Raw genomic sequence first — 18,058 nt, forward strand, 5'->3', positions numbered from 1 at the left:
TTTGGGTTTTCTCAGGGTATTTGGGGTCAAGTGGCCTCCCTGTGTGGAGTTTGCATGTTCTCGTTTTTTTCCAGCACACTATGTTGCCTGGTTTGTGTTTCAATGCTCATGTGGACAATGACAGTGAGACTTGGAAGGCCTTGATCGGGAGGAATGGCCCACCTGATAAGGTAATCTGTTATTGGATTGTCCATCGAGAACACCATGTTCAAGCATAAGGGTTTCCGTATGTGCACTTAGCACAGGACACCAAAGGTTGCATTTCGCTGATCGACTTTGTGATTGTCATCGGACTTGCGACCATGTCTTGGACACTTGGATGAAGAGGTCTTCTGGGAGTGACCGGCAGAATGCCCTGTCTGAAGGAGGGTCAACTCCTACCTCAGGCAGAATTTCAACCAGATCCTGGAGGAGGCAGGGAATATTGAATCCGGGTGGGCCATGTTCTGTGACTCCATTTCCAAGGCTGATGACCAGAGCTGTGAGTGTAAGGTGATCCCTGCTAAAAATTTTCTATAGAAATTCTATAAAAATCTATATAATTCTATAGAATTTGTACAGAAAAACTTATTCAATAGAACTTTGGCTGTGATTTTCTATAGAATTTCTACAGAACAATATAATTTTGATAGAAATTCTATAGGACTTGGGTCCTAAAGTTTTATAGTTCTTTTGAGCCTAGTGATGGAAATATGTTGACTGGTGCCAGTAGGGTGATAAATAGATGGAAAGAGTACTTTGAGAAGTTAATGAATGAAGAGAATGGGAGAGAAGGTAGGGTTGAAGAGGCAAGCGTGAATGAACAGGAAGTGGCAATGATTAGTAAGGGGGAAGATAGAAAGGCCCCACAACCAGTGAAAGAGTCCCAAGAGTGTGTGCCTACAGACACATGCATGTGAATTGACACCGTTTTTCATGCACAAAGACTAACAGAAGTGTACCATAAGGAAATGGAGAGGAATGAAGATTCATTGAAGTTCAAACCCAAATCCATTGAAGTTGGGACATTGTGTTGAGCATACATAAAAACAGAATACAATAATTTCCAAATCATATTTAACCTATATTTAAACTATATTCAAACTGATAAACTTCCATGCATCCATGTTCTTAGCCGCGTATCCTCACAAGGGTCGCAGGGAGTACTGAACCCTAGCCCAGGTGTTAACGGGCAGGAGGTAGGGTACACCCTGAACTGGTTGCCAGCCAATCGCAGGGCACATCGAGACGAACAGCCGCACTCACAATCACACCTATGGGAAATTTAGAGTGTCCAATTCATGTTTTTGGGATGTGGGAGGAAACCAGACGGCCTGGAGAAAACCCACGCAGGCACAGGGAGAACATGCAAACTCCACACAGGCGGTTCCGGGTTTCGACCTGGGACCTCAGAACTGTTAGGCCAACGCTTTCCAGCTGAGCCACCGTGCCGCCACTGATAAACTATGTTTTAGCAAACAATCAGAAACTTAAAATGTTATGCCTGTAATATATTAAAGGAAAAACTGGGACGGGTTGCAAAAAAAACTAAGAAAGTTGCGGAATACTTATCAAACACCTGTTTGGAACATCACACAGGCAAACAAGCTAATTGGGAACAGATGGGTCCCATGATTGGTCTTAAAAGTTTGTGTGGCCTCTGGCCGCTTCTACTCTTGCTATACACAAACGACTGCACCTTAAGGCACCCGGCTGTCAAACTCCTGAAGTTTGCAGATGAGTCACTGGGCTCATCATAGACGATGACGAGTCTGCGTATCAACAGAAAGTGGAGAAGCTGGACTGAAATGGACAATCAAAACCACTGAAAGGATTGTCGGCCCCACCCTACCCAGATTTCAGGACTTGCACGCCACTCAAACTCGGACAAGAGCGGGCAGGAACCTATCGGACCCTCCAAATCCTTGCCACCACCTCTTCCAGCTCCTTCCATTGCGTAGGCACTACTGATCAATGCAAATAAAAATTAGCAGGCATTCCAACAGTTTCTTCCCACTTGCAATTAAGTTGTTAAATTAAACAGCTAACCTACAATTCCACTGCAACATACAGTTGTTTAGTTATTGTTAAACCCCCCTGGGCCAATGAGTACAATATTAGTATTATACTGTATACGACTATCGCACAACTTGTCACTTCAAACTCTTTACACAATCCTTGAACCTTGACACTCATTTGACAATTTTCATTGGACTGTACTATTGCTCCAATGAGCACTGTAACTGCTCTAAATTCTAGAAGACTGCATCCTTGCACAACTGTCCATAATTGTGAGTTTTTATAAGGGAAAAAAAGTTCCCCAGTCAATTGACTATCCATTGGTATTCGTACTCAACATTCATGTCGTACTCGTGTGCCACCAATTACCGGCGATAAATTCCTTGCGTGTTCTTACATCCTTACAGCCAATAAAGCTGATTCTGATTGCTCAGTCATTTATAAGAGAAGATGGGGTGAGATTCACCTGTCTGTGAACAATTGCATGAGGAAATAGTCAACAGTTGAAGGACAATCTTCCTAACCATATAATTGGAAGGATCATTTATGGTCCAAATCATCACAAGATTCAGAGAATCTGAAGAAATCACTGCATGTAAGCAGCAAGACCAAAACCAACATTGAATGCCCGTGACTTTCAATCCCTCAGGTGGCACTGCATTAAGAAAAAAAAACCTGACATCAATGTGTAAAGGATATCACCACATGGGGTCAGGAACACTTCAGAAAACCAATCTCATTAAATATAGTTCTCCACTGCATTAGAAAGTGCAACTTCAAACTCTCTTATGCAAAGCAAAAGCCATTTACCAACAACACCTAGAAATGCCGCTCGCTTCTCTGGGTCTGAGCTCATCTAAGATGAAAGTGATCTGTGGTCCGACAAGTCCACATTTGAAATTATTTCCAGAAATTGTGAACATCGTGTCCTCCGGGCCAAATCGAACCATCCGGACTGTGAATGACGCGAAGTTCAAAAGCCAGCATCTGTCTTGGTATGGGGCTGTGTTCATCCCAATGGCATGGGGAAGTTACTTAACTGGGAAGGCACCATTGATGCCGAATTTTACTACAGGTTTTGGAGAAACACATGCTGCCTTCCAAGCAATATATTTTTCATGGACACCCCTGACTTTTTCAGCCAGACAATTCAAAACCACATTCTGCACATGTTACAACAATGTGGCTTCATAGTAAAAGAGTGTGGGTACTCGGTCTGGACTCTAGGCAGGCCAGACCTGTCTCCCATTGAAAATGTGTGCCGCATTATGAATCGTAAAATACAACAATGGAGACAAAGCAAGAATGGGAAAGAATTCCGCCTACATAGCTTCAACAATTAGTCTCATTTCCCAAATATTTATTAAATGTTGTTTAAAAAAAATTGATCTAACAGTGGTAAACATGACCCTGTCCCAGCTTTTTGGGAAAATGTTGCAGCATTTAAATATTTACTGTCATGAAATGGATGATTTTTTTTTAGTATGTTATTAATGAAAAAACGTCAGCCAATATGGGCCCATGTGTTTTTTCACCACAAAACATGATTTTGAGGTATACAGCTTTTTGTAACTCCCGCCATGAAAATCATCTCGAGGGATTTATTTTCGAGAAGAAGCAGGAAGTGACGTGAAGGACAGCGCTGGCCCCAAGTTGACTCGTTTAGTTTTACCTCCGGAAAGGTAGCTCGTTGTTCCTTCGTGTTCGCCAAAATGCCGGCTCATTGCATTGCTGGACATTGCTTGAACACTCGGGAGAATGGATTTACCCTTCATAAGTTTGCAAGAGACCCAGTTCGTTGTGAAAAATGGATTGACAGGTGCAGAGGACGAGAGCTTCGTGGGTTCCGAATGACAGATAGGTGTATATACAGCTACTAAAAAAAATAATAGTTTGGGGCGGACCATGTAATAGGTCTCTCATCACAGAACAAAGATCCACGTACGAGATATGTCAATGTGCACGTCGGACGGCATCGGGCTGCTGCGCGGATGGCGGCGAATCTGAAGAACAAAGCCGAGTATGCCTCTCTCAGCCGCGTGCGCGCAGTAAAGTACCCTGGCTCGACTGTGTTGCTCATCGCGTATTGCGGCGTCTGTGAACAACCCCCTAAAGCAGCACGCCTCAGCTCCGTCATAAGCCACACCGGCCGGCTGCGATGAGCCGCAATGTCTCATCTCCGCCGCGGAAGTGGATCGGACGGGGATGCGGTTTGGCCATGATTGCATATTATTCAATATGAATTGAAACAATAGTGTAGTATTGCCCCAGTAACTTCACTCAGTTGTGTGGTGTTCTTGTTTTCAAAAAGAGCTTCCGTGTCAGAAGGGGCGCGTTTGTCTCCCATAGTTAGGGTGCACCACGTGTTTTCATTGGCGAATGTCCGGGTGACGTCACGGACGGAGGATGCAGCCAATATGGCGACCACTTGGATATCGTGGAATGACACTTCTGCAACTTTGCGCATGGATGACACGCTCTCTGCTCACATTTATTTTTTTGTATAGACATTGAAGTGAACAATGTTATATGTATTTTTCATTACAATATCTATTTTAGAATGTTTATAGGGATGACACTAGGGTTTTAAATTGAAAGTTAGTGATTATTTGTGAAAAACAATCAAATTTATCAGATTGAACATGAAATATTTTGTCTTTATCCTATATTCAATGAAATATAGGTGAAACATGATTTGCAAATCACTACTCTCCTATGTTAAACACAACATTCATTGGAATTGGGTTTGTACAACAGAATATATGTGCACGAATGGGAGGGAAATAAGGGGAAGACAGAGGCGACAGGGAGAAGAGATAGTAATGGTGGAGGAATTTAAAAACGTCAAAGGTCCAGACCAATGCTGGCTGTGTTAAGGAAGTGAAGAAATGGGTCCAAGCAGTTTTGTACAGATGACAGAAAGTTTCAGATGTGTTGTGTGATAAAAGTACCCCCCCCCAGAATCCCCTTTCCCCTGCATTTTTTGGGGTGAGGGGATAGGAGTTCACCTTCATGCCTATGGTCTGTTTTTATGGCTCCTACTCAATTTTTCTGATATTTGACCTCCCACTATGTGTAACCTTGGTCTAGGCATCACCTTACCCTCTCATCCTTTCCTTGGAGAACCACTGCTCTCTGGAACAGCAGACTGTGATGGCTCAACACCTGCAGTCCATCCTTGGGGACAAACTGCTCACCAAGGCCATTCCTGGCCTCGATTCCAACATCCTGCCTTCACCAGAGGTATGTTTCATAAGTGAAAACGCACTCCAATGCAGATTATACAGATATGTTGAAATTCATGAATGTGCTAGATGTACACGACTGTTTAAAAGAATAGCGGTCCAATGTGAGTAAGCAGATTCATCCACGTTTTCAGTATATTTTTTATTCCTACGTCAAACAAGTTTCCAGTAGGTGCAGTAGATTCTCAGAAGACGAGCAAGATATGATCATGATATACACACTCTTAAGGCTGTGCAATTGGCTAATTTTTGAAAGGGGTCTGATGACCCCCTCCTTGAGTCATCACCTTATTGTGGTGGAGGGGTTTGTGTGTATGCACCAAAGAGCAGTTCAGAGTACCCACCCTTTTTGGAGTCCTTAGAGGGAGTGCTGGAGAGTGCTCTCTCTGGGGACTCCATCATTGTACTGGGAGACTTCCAATTCCCATGTGGGCAATAACAGTGAGACCTGGAAGGACGTGATTGGGAAGTACCCCTCCCCCTTTCCCCCAATCAGAACCCGAGTGGTCTTTTAACACCATGTTCAGGGATAATGGTGTTCACACGTGCACATGGTAGCAGGACACCCTAGGTCGCAGTTCAATGATCGACTTTGTAGTCGTGTCATCGGATTTGCGATCACATGTCTTGTTCACTCAGGTGAAGTGAGAGGCGGAGCTGTCAACTGATCACCACCTGGTGGTGAGTTGGCTCTGATGGTGGGGGAAGATGCCAGTCTCATGTGGCAGGCCCAAACGTATTGTGAGGGTCTGCTGGGAACGGCTGGCAAATTGTCCTTTTTTGACATCCTCCATAGTCCAAGTCCTATATACTGAAATAGTAAGGTCGGCCCAGTCTCGTTTGTCTGGGTTGACTACTTGTATCATTGGAAAAACGTTTTCCTCATTAGGAGGGAGAGGTGTAGCCTGAGGTGCAGTCGGCAACAGTGAAAGTCTTCCCCTGAAGTTTTCGACTAAGTCCAGTCTGTGCCAATTGATCTTGTCATTCGCTGTGTTTATTTTCTTTCACACTGGTTCTGTCTCATCATCTTCCTGTCTGTGAAAAATCTGATCTTTCTGACTACTTGTTTGTTCTTTCTGTTCACTTTCTTGTTCTCCTCTTCCTTCCTCTCCTTCATTTCTTTTCTCCACCACTTGTAACCATCATTGGGTATCATCATACCCATCTTTGGCCATTTTATTAAAGGCCACTGTCATGAAATGGATGATTTTTAGTATATTATGAATGAAAGAACGGCAGCCTGTATGGACCGATCTGTTTTTTCACCACAAAACATGATTTTGATATATATGGCTTTTTGTAACTTCCGCCATGAAAATCCTCTTAAGGGATTTGTTTTTGACAAGGAGCAGGAAGTGACGTAAAGGGCAGTAGCGCGCTCAAGTGTTCTCGCATGTTTATACTAGTTTTACCTGCTTGAAGGTAGCTCATTGTTCCTTCGTGTTAGCCAAAATGCAGGCTCGTTGCATTGCTGGATATTGCTCGAACACTCGGGAGGATGGATTTACCCTTAAGTTTCCAAGAGACCCGGTTCGTCATGAAAAATGGATTGCACGGATGTAAAGGACGAGAGCTTCGTGGGTTCCAAATGACAGGTAGGTGTGTGTAGAGCTACTAAAAATAAAAATAGTTGGGGGGGGGGGGCGTAATCCTTTCAGAACGTAACAAAAGATCCACATCCGTAAGTCATTGGTCCTAAATGTGTCGATATGCCCGTCAGCGCAGTGTTCGCCGATCACGGCTTCGACCGAGCTTCCGTGTCATACATACTGTCTGAGAGTCTGTTGTTAGTTAGAAATGATCTGCATATCATCTAAATATGGCTCGAAACAATAGGGTAATATTGCCCCGGACACTTCACTCGATTGTGAGATGTTCTCTTCTTTGAAAAGAGCTTCCGTGTCTCATAGTAGATGGGCGGATGAGGCGCCGGCCAAGTCGTGCCTCGTGGACGACCACCAAAAGGCTCACCAGGGAGGCGTCCGGGAGGAATCCGGATCAGATGTCCCAGCCACCTCATCTTCTTCCTCTCAATGCGGAGGAGTACTCACTGAGCCCCTCCTGGATGACCGAGGTTCTCACCCTATCTCTAAGGGAGAGCACGGACACCCTGCGGAGTAAAGTCATTTTGGCCACTTGTATCCAGGATCTTGTACTTTCGGTCAGGAGCTGAAATTATAATTTTTAAATTTATTGTAAAGTTCTTTGGGCCCATTAATACCCCTGTCTTTTGTGATCCACTGTTACCCATCCAACCATTTTTTGAGCTGCTTATATTCACGCGAGTCACAGGAGTGCTGAAGCCAATCCCAGTTGTCATCGAGCAGGAAGCAGGGGAAACCCTGGGTGCCAGCCAATTGCAGGGCACATAGAGACAGACAACAGTCGAACTCACAATCACACCTAATACAATTAATGTTTTTGGAATGTGGGAGGAAACCAGAGTGCCTGGAGAAAACCCACAGAGTCACAGGGAGAACATGCATGCTCCACACAAGCAGGGTGCGATTTAAATCCTGGCCCTCAAGCTGTGGGGCTGATGCTCTTCAGCTCCCCCACCGTGCCGCCTTCGCTGTGTTAAAACAACATAATTCACAAACTGTAGTAAAACAACTTCAAAATAGACTACTACCTGTTTGTGTGTCATGCGGCAGGGGTCAGTGTTGGCTGAGGAAGGGGGGTTATTTAGGTTGTTGATCTATGGGGGCCCCGCCTGGTGTTATGATCATATCTTGCAATGAACTGGTTAGGAATGGAGGTTTAATAAGATTTTTTTCAGAGACAATTCTGACACATTTAGATGAAACACACCCTGCTCAAATTGACCCAGGAACAATTTAAATTAAAGTAACCAAACTTTTTCTCTATGTTTTGTGTGGGTCATCTGTGTTTGTGTGTACTGTGTGCAGAATCTTAAGGGTAAAATCTTGGTGAAAGGGAAGAGAGAGAACACAATGGAGGAATGCATGTCAAGTCTGTCAGACCTCAGCTCATCAGATGAGGTAAGCCAAGCTGAAAGCTGTTTTCATGAAAGGAAGATAGATGACAAGGTCACCACAAAACATTTTTTCAGGTGAAGGTGTATTGGGAGTGACCAGTTTGTTGTCTGTAATTCTAGCCAGCTGTGTCTAAGATGTGTCCAGAGCTGTCAGAATTGATTGTGTACACCCGCAGTGTACACTTTGAAAGCTTTCAACACGCTTCCAAAGCTCCGCCAACCCACATGTCTTCATTTACGGAAAGTGAAGCACTCAGACACGTGAAAGACTCAGGTATTTTATTTACTATGCATGTTTTGAAAGCTACTTTAAGAGCAAACTTGTACAAATATGTGGTATGTGCCCGTTCTCACGAGTAACCTTTTCACTAAGGGGCTCCATCTACTTGCAAAGTTCAAGGACAATTGACAATAATCAAATAGTACACAGTATTTCAAGACACGTTTTATGGATCAGATTGGTCTGCTGAGGCCCAAATCTCAACAGTGTTTTTCATACCAAGATATGACATCATGAAATCAGTGTTTCCGTATGGATTTGGTAATCCAATCATACCAAAATCACAATCAAACGCTGTTCTTGGGAAATTCAAACAGAAATTTAGCATAGTTATGATGCTTAAGACTACCATAGGCTGAGGAGACTACCATAATGTAATGTGCAAAATTTTCCCAAAATATTGTGAAAAAGTAAAAAAAGCGCATTGTATTTAGGTATTGATTAAAAATTAAAATAACATTGTGTTGTCATATACACATGCATAAGGTGGTGAAAAATTTATGATTTACATTTCAATATGAAATTCAATGTCTACTGTAACACATTTATATGTATTTCGGTAATGTGTGTGCCAACCTGAGATTCCTGACCTGCTCACCGGAGTTTGCCATTTTACGATCGTTAGTGTTGCAACTTTGTTGCTACTGCACCAAACATCAGAAATGGCTGCCCGTGAGTTTGTTTTAGCTTAAAGGTCAAGTGTCATGCCTATAAATATTCTAAAATAGGTATTGTAAGGAATAATACATATAACATTATTCACTTCAATGTCCATACGAAAAAACAAATATGAGCAGAGAGCGCGTCATTCATGAACAAAGTTGCGGAAGTCTCATTCGACATCCAAGTGGTAGCCATATTGCCTGCATCGTCTGTTCATTACGTCACACCGCGACATTTGCCATTGAAAACACGCTGTGCCACCAACGATGGAACACGGAAGCTCTTTTCAAAGAGAACATCTCACAATCGAGTGAAGTGTCCGGGGCAATATTACCCAATCGTTTTGAGCCATATTTAGATTATATGCAATCACTTCTAACTAACAGCAGACTCCCAGACAGTATGTATGACAGTATGTAGCGTACTCAGGCGTGAGCGACGACAACGTCGTAAAGCGACCCCCCCCCCCCCCCCACTAAGGTGGAGGTGGGACTGCATCACGGATCAGCTCTGAGCCCCTTCATGGTTGTGATAATGGATTGGCACCTGCTGTGTCCCGCCTGTCAGGAAGTTGTTTATACTGGCAGATGGCAGGCAAGCCGCTGAGCTGAAGAAGCTTTGAGTTTAGGAGTTCAGGAACGACTGTGTTAAATGCGGAGCTGAAGTCCACAAAAATTATCCTCACAAAGATTCCCTTGCCGTCAATATGTTCAAGGATGAAGTGCATAACGGCATCATCTGCAGACCTTTTAGCTCAATAAGCAAACTGCAGTGAGTCAAGCTGGAGACTTGTGAAACTCTTGAGGTGGTCCAGCACAAGGCATTCAAAGGACTTCATGACCACAGATGTCAAGGCAACAGGCCCGTAGTCATGAAGACCTGAGACTGCTACTTTTTTTCAGACCGGTATAATGGTGGAATGTTTAAAACAGGTTGGTATTTCAGTTTTGAAATTATTTGTGAAGATAGACATTGAGGCAGGATGGTCTGGGCCCGACACTTTGATGATCTTTTGTTGTTTGAAGATCTGCCTCATGCACCGTTCATGGAAGATAGAGAGTGGAGTTGGAGACTTTGAAGAGAACGGTGGTGCAAGTTGGTGGGTATGTGGAGGAAAAGTGTCCTTTTTGAATCTGCAGCAAAAGCTGTTCAGGTTGTTGGCTCGCCCACTATTGTCTACTGGGGGGAGGATTGTTGCTTGTAATTAGTAAGTGATTGTAATCCATGCCAGACTGATTTGTAGTCTTTAGCATCAGCATCATGTTTTTCCAGTTTTGTCGCATTATCCCACTTTTCAATGTTAATTTCTTTTATCAGCTGGTTTCTAGTGTGATAGTAGAGAGCCCTATTCCCACTGCGATATGCAACCTCTTCAGCATGGAGGTGTTGCCTGAGTTTGGGTGAAAACCATGGTTTGTTGTTATTGAGTGTGCTTAAAGTTTTTGTTGGTACACACAGCTCCTCACAAAAACTGACATACGCGGTCACAATATCCGTGAAGTCACCTTGGCTGCTTGCTTAATTTTCAAAGACACTCCAGTCTGTACAATCAAAGCAGCTTTGAAGTTCTAATTTTGCCTCGTTGGTCCACATTTTAACAGATTTTACCAAAGGCTTCACGCGCCTAAGTACTAGCCTGTATGTAGGTATTATCTAGATTAAGCAGTGATTGGAGGAGCCGTGGTTGGCACGGGGGATTGCACGATATGCGTGTTTAATTGTGGTATTGCAGTGGTCTAATGTGCTGTTTTCCCTCGTTGAACATATTACATGCTGCTTTTTTTGAAGGCGTTCTTGGTATCGTTTAGGTATGTTAAAATCTCCTACAATAATGAGGGGTATCTGGGTGTTTTTTTCCAATCTCATTGACCTGCTCGGCAAGCAATGGCTGTGTTCATGCTAGCCAGGGGCATAATGTAAACACCTACGAGAATGAAAGAGGCGAATTCACGCGGCGAGTAAAACAGCTTACAGAACAACGACTCCAAAAGCAGACTGAAGTTTGTGCTGGCTGTCTAACGTCCGTGCATCATTTCTCATTGATATAGAAGCATATTCCACTGCCTTTCGATTTCCACACTAGCTCCGTGATGCTGCTGATAAAGATGAAAGCTGGGTTGCGTAATGGCTCTGTCGGCAACGTGTCCACAAAGCTATGTCATCGTGAAGCACAGGGTGGCAGAATGTCCATAGTCTTTGCAGGTCCTTGATCAGAACTTGCACTTCATCCATTTTGTTGGCTACGGAGCGTAGGTTTGTGAGATAAATTGACGGAAGCTCCAGTCTGTGTCCCCTCCTGCTGAGTTAAACTTGTCTACTGGCTTGCAAGCCTCTGCGCCGTTTCAGTTGATCGGCACTACGGAGGAATACTTCCATACACAGCCGTGAGCGGTGCCGAGTGGATTAACAATTTCATGTTGGTATTGCTCACTGGGTATGGTGGCGCAGCTTTAAAGCGTTTGCCTCACAATTTTGGGTTCCAGGGTTCAATCCCGGCCCCGCCTGTGTGGAATTTGCATGTTCTTCCTGTGCCTGCATGGATTTTCTCCAGGCACTTTGGTTTCCTCCCAAATCCCCAAAACATGCATTAACCGGACACGCTAAATTGCCCCTAGATGGATTGGATTTTTTGGATTATGAGGATGACTTGAATTTATACGACCGGCTCCATGATTATGACTCCGAGAGTGACTTTAGTTTCTCTCTCCCGGTGTTCAGTCCCAGTCAGTTTGTTTTGCCGCCCCACGCTTCCAGCCCCCGAGTGCCTTCCTCTCATGTGCCCAAGTCCTCTTCCTCCGATCCTTTATGGGGACCCATTTGGCCATCTATCTCTCACTCTTCGCTGGTGACCAAGCCACAATGGGCTCTCGCTTCCCTCCCAGTGACGACAAAGCCACAACCGACGTCCATCCACGCCTTGCCGGCGACCGAGCCGCAGCGGACTCTTGTCTGCACCTCGCTGGCAATGCAAACAGGAAGGGACACGGGCGTGGTCGCCAACATACCACATGCACTGTCTTTACATCTATTTTCATTACACTTTACATCATCACGTAACCGGTTCATCAGTACATGACAGGTGGGCCAAGGGAAGTTGCTCGGTGAAGCTTCAATGATGCACAGCCAATCAACTCATAAATAAAAATTCATGCTCTCATTGGTTGATGTTGCGCCGGAACCAATTACGCATCTTGTATCAACGTTCCTTTCCGCAACATGCTGATATGGCTGCATTTTTCATGTTAATTTTTTTATTTTTTATTTTTAAAAACCCGTGAATCACCAGAGCAGCAAAACGTGAAGTGCGAAGTGGTGAGGAAACCCTGTACTCTTAACATAACTGGAAATATGCCATTTAAAATTTTCTTTCACATTGTATTTTTTCTATTGTATTCTATTACCTAACTCCTCCTACAGATTTCATTCAATCGATTTCTAACATTGTGTGTCTAAAGTTGTTATAGATTAAATTTTATTTGAAGCTTTTGATTGTTGAATGCTATTGTTGTGGCGATGCGCCAAAAAAATTTTGTTTAACTGTGGCAACAATTTTTTTTTCCATCTGCCATTGCATTTGGCACAGGGTGTTGTCAATGGCAATGTCAATTAAAATGTACATTTTGGTGACTGTGGCTCTTTAAGGTAGGTAATCATTGCTGTTCCTGAGAAACCAACACACCAGGAGGTTCACAGTCACAGTCTTAGACTGTCACAGAAAGATGAGCCAAATGATGAATCTATCAATGTAATTCAATTGTAGGTCAAAATGTTTTTATCCCCACCCTCACCTATGGGCACAACTTGAGGTAGTCACAGAAAGGATACGGTCTTCGGTTCGTGAGTTTTGAGTTTCTATATGATGAAAACCAAATGATGATCTTATTGTACAGTATACGGATTTGTGATTTTGATAAGAAGGGAAATTTGTAATCCTAATTGATGTTCATGGGGCCACAGTGCTGACAAAATGATATGATACCTGTGATTCCACTCATAAACAACTAATTTAAATTTTAATTTCCTTTTTTTTAAACCAATTGATGAACTTCAATCTTTGCAAGTTCCTCATTTGCCACTAGAAACGAATTTGAGTGATCATCCAGCAAATACATGTACACAAACATTGACAAAACGTTAGTAAAAGTAAGGTTGTTTGGCTTACTGTACATTTGACATTTTGTGGCATTACCATGAACTCAGTTTTGTGCGGTGTTTCTTGAGCGTGTTGGGTTTCTTTGTTGTTACCCTTCAGGCATGTACTTTGTGCGTCACAATAGCCAGCATCTTAGCAGGATCTACCCTTCTGGACAACGGCTACAGTCTTCCAACTATAACCCTCAGGAAATGTGGAATGGAGGTTGCCAACTTGGTAAGACCCCTCGAAATTCAATCAGTTATAATATCCATCCATTTTCTTTGCCGCTTATTTCACGAGGGTTGCGGGGAGTGCTGGAGCCTATCCCAGCTGTCAACGGGCAGGAGGCAGGGTACACCCTGAACTGGTTGTCAGCCATTCACAAGGCACATACAGACGAACAACCATTCACACTCACAATCACACCTATGGGAAATTTAGAGTGTCAAATTAATGTTGCATGTTTTTGTGATGTGAGAGGAAGCCGGAGTGCCCGGAGAAAACCCACGCAGGCACTGGAAGAACATGCAAACTCCACGCAGGCAGGGCCGGGATCGAACCCAGGTCCTCAGAACTGTGAGGCCAACGCTTTACCAGCTGAATCACCGTGCCGCCCTCAGTTAAATTAAAAAAAAAAAAAAAACGATCATGAAACATCATGGATTCTGAGGTCTTGTTTGTATTTTCTTCAAATGGCTGGCAACTAGTTTAGGATGTGCCCTGCCTCCTGCCCGATGACAGCTGGGATTGGCTCCAGCACTCCCGCAACTCTTGTGATAATAACTGGCTCAGAAAATAGATGGATGGATGTTTGTATTTTTCTTAAAGGCTACTGGTATTGCAGTCACTCACATTGTAAAAATTTACTGGTGTGGTCAGTAATGCCCGCAGATATAAAGTTGCGGGTGTGATTCGGGATGGAATCCCAAGACCTTAAAATAACTTAGAGTTGTTATACCCGAGTATGTAGTTGTTACCTATTATCATAATCATAATTTATTGGCACTGCATAGAGTGAGACAGACATTTTTAAAGAGGTCAATAGACATTCAATTTCAAAACTAAGTATAGACTGTTCGCATTTTGATTAATGGAAAGACTAGTCTAACATTAGAACTTATATCATAGGTGTCAAACTCTGGCAATTTGGCCTCCGGTGTAATTATATTTGGCCCGCGAGGCAATTTCAAATTAATATTAGAGCTGGCCCGTCGCTATTACAAGTATTACTTGTTTGGTTCCATATTAAAAGATTCATTTGTTTGTCTTGTTCAGTTTAAAATTTTGCACACTGTGAATTTGATTTTGACACCCCTGACTAAGATCAAGTCAAAGTAAATCACAATCTCATACTTATTATAGTTAGATACTGAAACATTACCTGTTATAGGCCAGGAATGGTTTCAGTGAAACTTAATTTCCTTTGACATGGCTCATGATGTTGAGGACTTTCGACGTAAATGCGCTCGCAGTACGTGAAGAAACTCGGAACATGTGCTTTTGGCATAACTTCTGAACATGCTCAGTATGGTTAATTTGCATTTCCTGTTTCCTGGTGAATACAGATTTTTTTAGGATCAGGCTTGTTTTGTTACCAGCGTTTATGAAATAAACACGTAAATTTAAGGGGAAGTCTAGATCAGATAGGTCATGTCATATGCACTGTACCTTGAAAATTTGAGGTTAATCCAATATCATTTAATGGTGTTTTGAGAAGATTTTTCTCGGCAATTCCGAATTTTTATGGGCCCTGGCTGCTGTTTTAGCGAGTCACATGACTTACTTGCGCGGATGTGACGTATTACATGCGCAAACAAAGGCTTGCTTTTGTTGTGACACAATTATGGCCAGCACTGATTTGACAGATTTATCATCATCTGATCATCGGTTGAGTGGGAAGACAGAGGAATACGTCCAAATAAGTTGCTCAATACTGAAATATTTTATACCTTCACCTACAATTTAGAAAGTGAATTTTATACAGCAAATTGTTGCCAGTTGAATTTCAGAAAGCGAATTGTAGCCAGTTAAATCTCAGCAGACTGAAAATATTGCGTTTGAATGTTAAATATTGAATGGGTTTTTTTTATATACACTGAAGAAAATAAAATAATTTGAACACTCTGCCCTCTTGCAAGTTCTCTGTCAGGTTTACCAAAAAGCAAGCAAAAACACCAGCTCAAGTCGCGTGAGGAGAGAGGGGAGGAAGTGTCTCATACAATTCACCAATGCACTCTCTGATTATCCTCTCCTTAGCATTTTTTATTTAGTTTCAAGACGCCCTTGATTTACATGGATGTAACAAAAAGCAGACAGCAAGCAAAACATAGTTGGAAACAAAGTGTACTTGTTTGTTCATGTGTGTGTGCATGTGTGTGGAAGATTGCTGAGTACATGTGTGGTCATCATTTCTTTAACAGCCAGCAGGTGCTCCTAGTTCTAACAGTTCTGATGAGTAGATGTTTTTGTTCTTGCTATCTCCTGTTAGGCGGCTGCCACATTATCTAGAGCAAAGCAAACCATCTCTTTATTGGAAGCAGATGTATGATAATTGTATTCACAATTATTCCTACATTTCCCCCCTGTTTGTCCTACATTTGCTACCACGTTTTCTAGAGCCAAGCATTCTTCATCGCGGGCAGAGCAAAGCATTCTTCATTGCAGGCAGGAGCTGTAACTGAATTGGAGCAGAGCAAGCATTTCTTCCTTGCAGCCAGAGACAGTAACTGAGAGAGAATCTAAAAAGAAAAATCCATAAATCACAATGTATGATTTTTTTTAACGATTTATTTGTGTGATACAACTACAAATAAGTATTTGAACATCAGAGAAAACCAATGTTAATATTTGCTACAGTAGCGTCTGTTTGCAATTACAGAGGTCAAATGTTTCCTGTCGTTCACCAGGTTTGCACACAATACAGGAGGGATTTTGGCCGACTCCTCCACACAGATCTTCTCTAGATCAGACAGGTTTCTGGGCTGTCGCTGAGAACCCATCCGAATATTCAACATTAATTACAGCCACAGGTTCGAATATGTATGGAAGTATTCCTCAGTGTTCCCGATAAACCGATACTGCTATTTCTTCGTTAGATGAGGACAAATCTGAGACATCAGCGCTGGGGATTAATGGTGTCCCATTTAAACGAGGCTTTGTTGCGGCACGGTACACATCACATACGCCCACGTAGATCATGTGACTCGCGAAAATGGCAGCGCCCCTGAAAACTCGTAACTGTTGAGAAAAATCTTCTCAAAACACTATTAAATGAGAGAGGATTTAACATCACATTTTCAAAATAGGGTACATATTATATGACCTCTTGGATACACTGTTAATGCAAGCACTGGATTTCCCCTTTAATTAATGTCAAGACTAAACAAAGTAAGCGACGCCTTTCAATATCTATGTATTTCTACTTGTAACAAATTTTCCGCGCGTGATTTTTCGTGCTCGACTGCAGATTTGCGAGTGCACAGGCGCACCGGTGCCTCTCAAATCAGAGTGACTGGTATTGTATGCAAACCCAACTCACTTACCTTGTTAAAAAAAAAAACCTTGTTATCCATCCATCCACTCATTTTCTTTTGCTTATCCGAGGTCACACCTATACACACCTATGGGCAATTTAGTGTCTTCAATTAACCTACCGTGCACGTGTTTGGGAAGAGGGAGGAAACCAGAACTCTCTGAGAAAACCCACACAGGCACAGAGAGAACATGCAGACTCGACACAGGTGGGGTCGGGATTTGAACTCTGGTCCTCAAAACTGTGAGGCAGATTCTCCAATCGGTGTGTCACTGTGCTATGTTCAAAGTGTCCAAAGTCAAACTCTTATGAACAGTAAACTCATACACTTTTGTGTTGTTTATTTTCCCAGTGGCTCTAAATTTCCAAACTCCTGGGGAAGAGATGGATCTAAATCGAGGCAAGTTCTTGCAGAATGGTCAGTGTGGCTACATTCTGAAGCCATCTTTCATGTGCCAGCCATGCACCACCTTTAATCCCGAGAATGTTGGTGGAGGCCCTGGCCATGCATCTGTTCTGCTCACTGTTAGGGTAAGAAAACTACCCAAACAGCTGTGAATACCAATAAAAGCCCATTTTTATAACACGTTTCACAAGTAATATAAAAATCATTTCCAGTTAAAATGTTGAAATCATCACAAAATGGAGAGCTGGGATTTTTATCGGACAGAAACAACTTGTCAACAGCAGTTGGTGTTGAACGTCAGATTACATTGCTAAGCCATTTGACTCGCAGAAGGGATGATTATAATACCTGTTTCAGTGTTATTATCCAAAAATACTAGCTAAGTGTGTAGGGTTACGATGTAAATATTTTTTTAAAACTCCTTCACTTAGACCAGTATTTTTTTTTAACAGCCAGAAATATAGAAAAAATATATTTGATAATTGCTATAAATCACTAAAATCTATGGTGGGGAGAAAAAGAAGGATTGGGTTTTTTGTGCAAATTTGGAAAAGGCCTTTGATACAATAAATTTAGATTTTGTTTGCAAGAGTCTCATTTTTCCGCTTTGGTGACTCCCAGATAAATTGTGGTCAAGCATTCTATGATGAAACAAACTGTAGAATCATGAAAAAAAAATTGGTTCCGATTTCTTACATTTCAGAACAAGGGTTGGTAGGTAGTTTTGTTTTTTTTGTACAAAATATTTTTACTCCGTCTCCAGCACATGGTGCCACCATTTTCTCGTCAGTTTTTCAAGAA

At 42.6% G+C, this 18,058-nt stretch overlaps 2 protein-coding genes across 18 annotated transcripts in view; one reads left to right on the top strand and one right to left on the bottom strand.

Moving 5' to 3' along the window:
• fmn2b (formin 2b) overlaps positions 1-18,058 on the bottom strand; it is a 205,305-nt gene that overhangs the window by 152,607 nt on the left and 34,640 nt on the right. The window lies entirely within an intron of this gene.
• The window catches only part of LOC133495489 (1-phosphatidylinositol 4,5-bisphosphate phosphodiesterase delta-3-A-like), an 89,381-nt gene that overhangs the window by 48,576 nt on the left and 22,747 nt on the right, over positions 1-18,058 (top strand). For 14 of the 17 annotated variants that reach the window (XM_061810203.1, XM_061810196.1, XM_061810204.1 and 11 more), the window contains 7 exons: positions 5,089-5,241; positions 6,691-6,838; positions 7,154-7,404; positions 8,153-8,245; positions 8,362-8,515; positions 13,437-13,553; positions 17,204-17,382. In XM_061810203.1, the coding sequence (XP_061666187.1) occupies positions 5,089-5,241; positions 6,691-6,838; positions 7,154-7,404; positions 8,153-8,245; positions 8,362-8,515; positions 13,437-13,553; positions 17,204-17,382 (1,095 nt within the window). The remainder of the gene's footprint in view (positions 1-5,088; positions 5,242-6,690; positions 6,839-7,153; positions 7,405-8,152; positions 8,246-8,361; positions 8,516-13,436; positions 13,554-17,203; positions 17,383-18,058) is intronic. The other 3 variants (XM_061810209.1, XM_061810210.1, XM_061810194.1) reach the window with 2 other exon arrangements.

This window comes from Syngnathoides biaculeatus, chromosome 22 (assembly GCF_019802595.1).
Source record: "Syngnathoides biaculeatus isolate LvHL_M chromosome 22, ASM1980259v1, whole genome shotgun sequence".
Classification (NCBI taxonomy): Eukaryota; Metazoa; Chordata; class Actinopteri; order Syngnathiformes; family Syngnathidae; genus Syngnathoides; species Syngnathoides biaculeatus.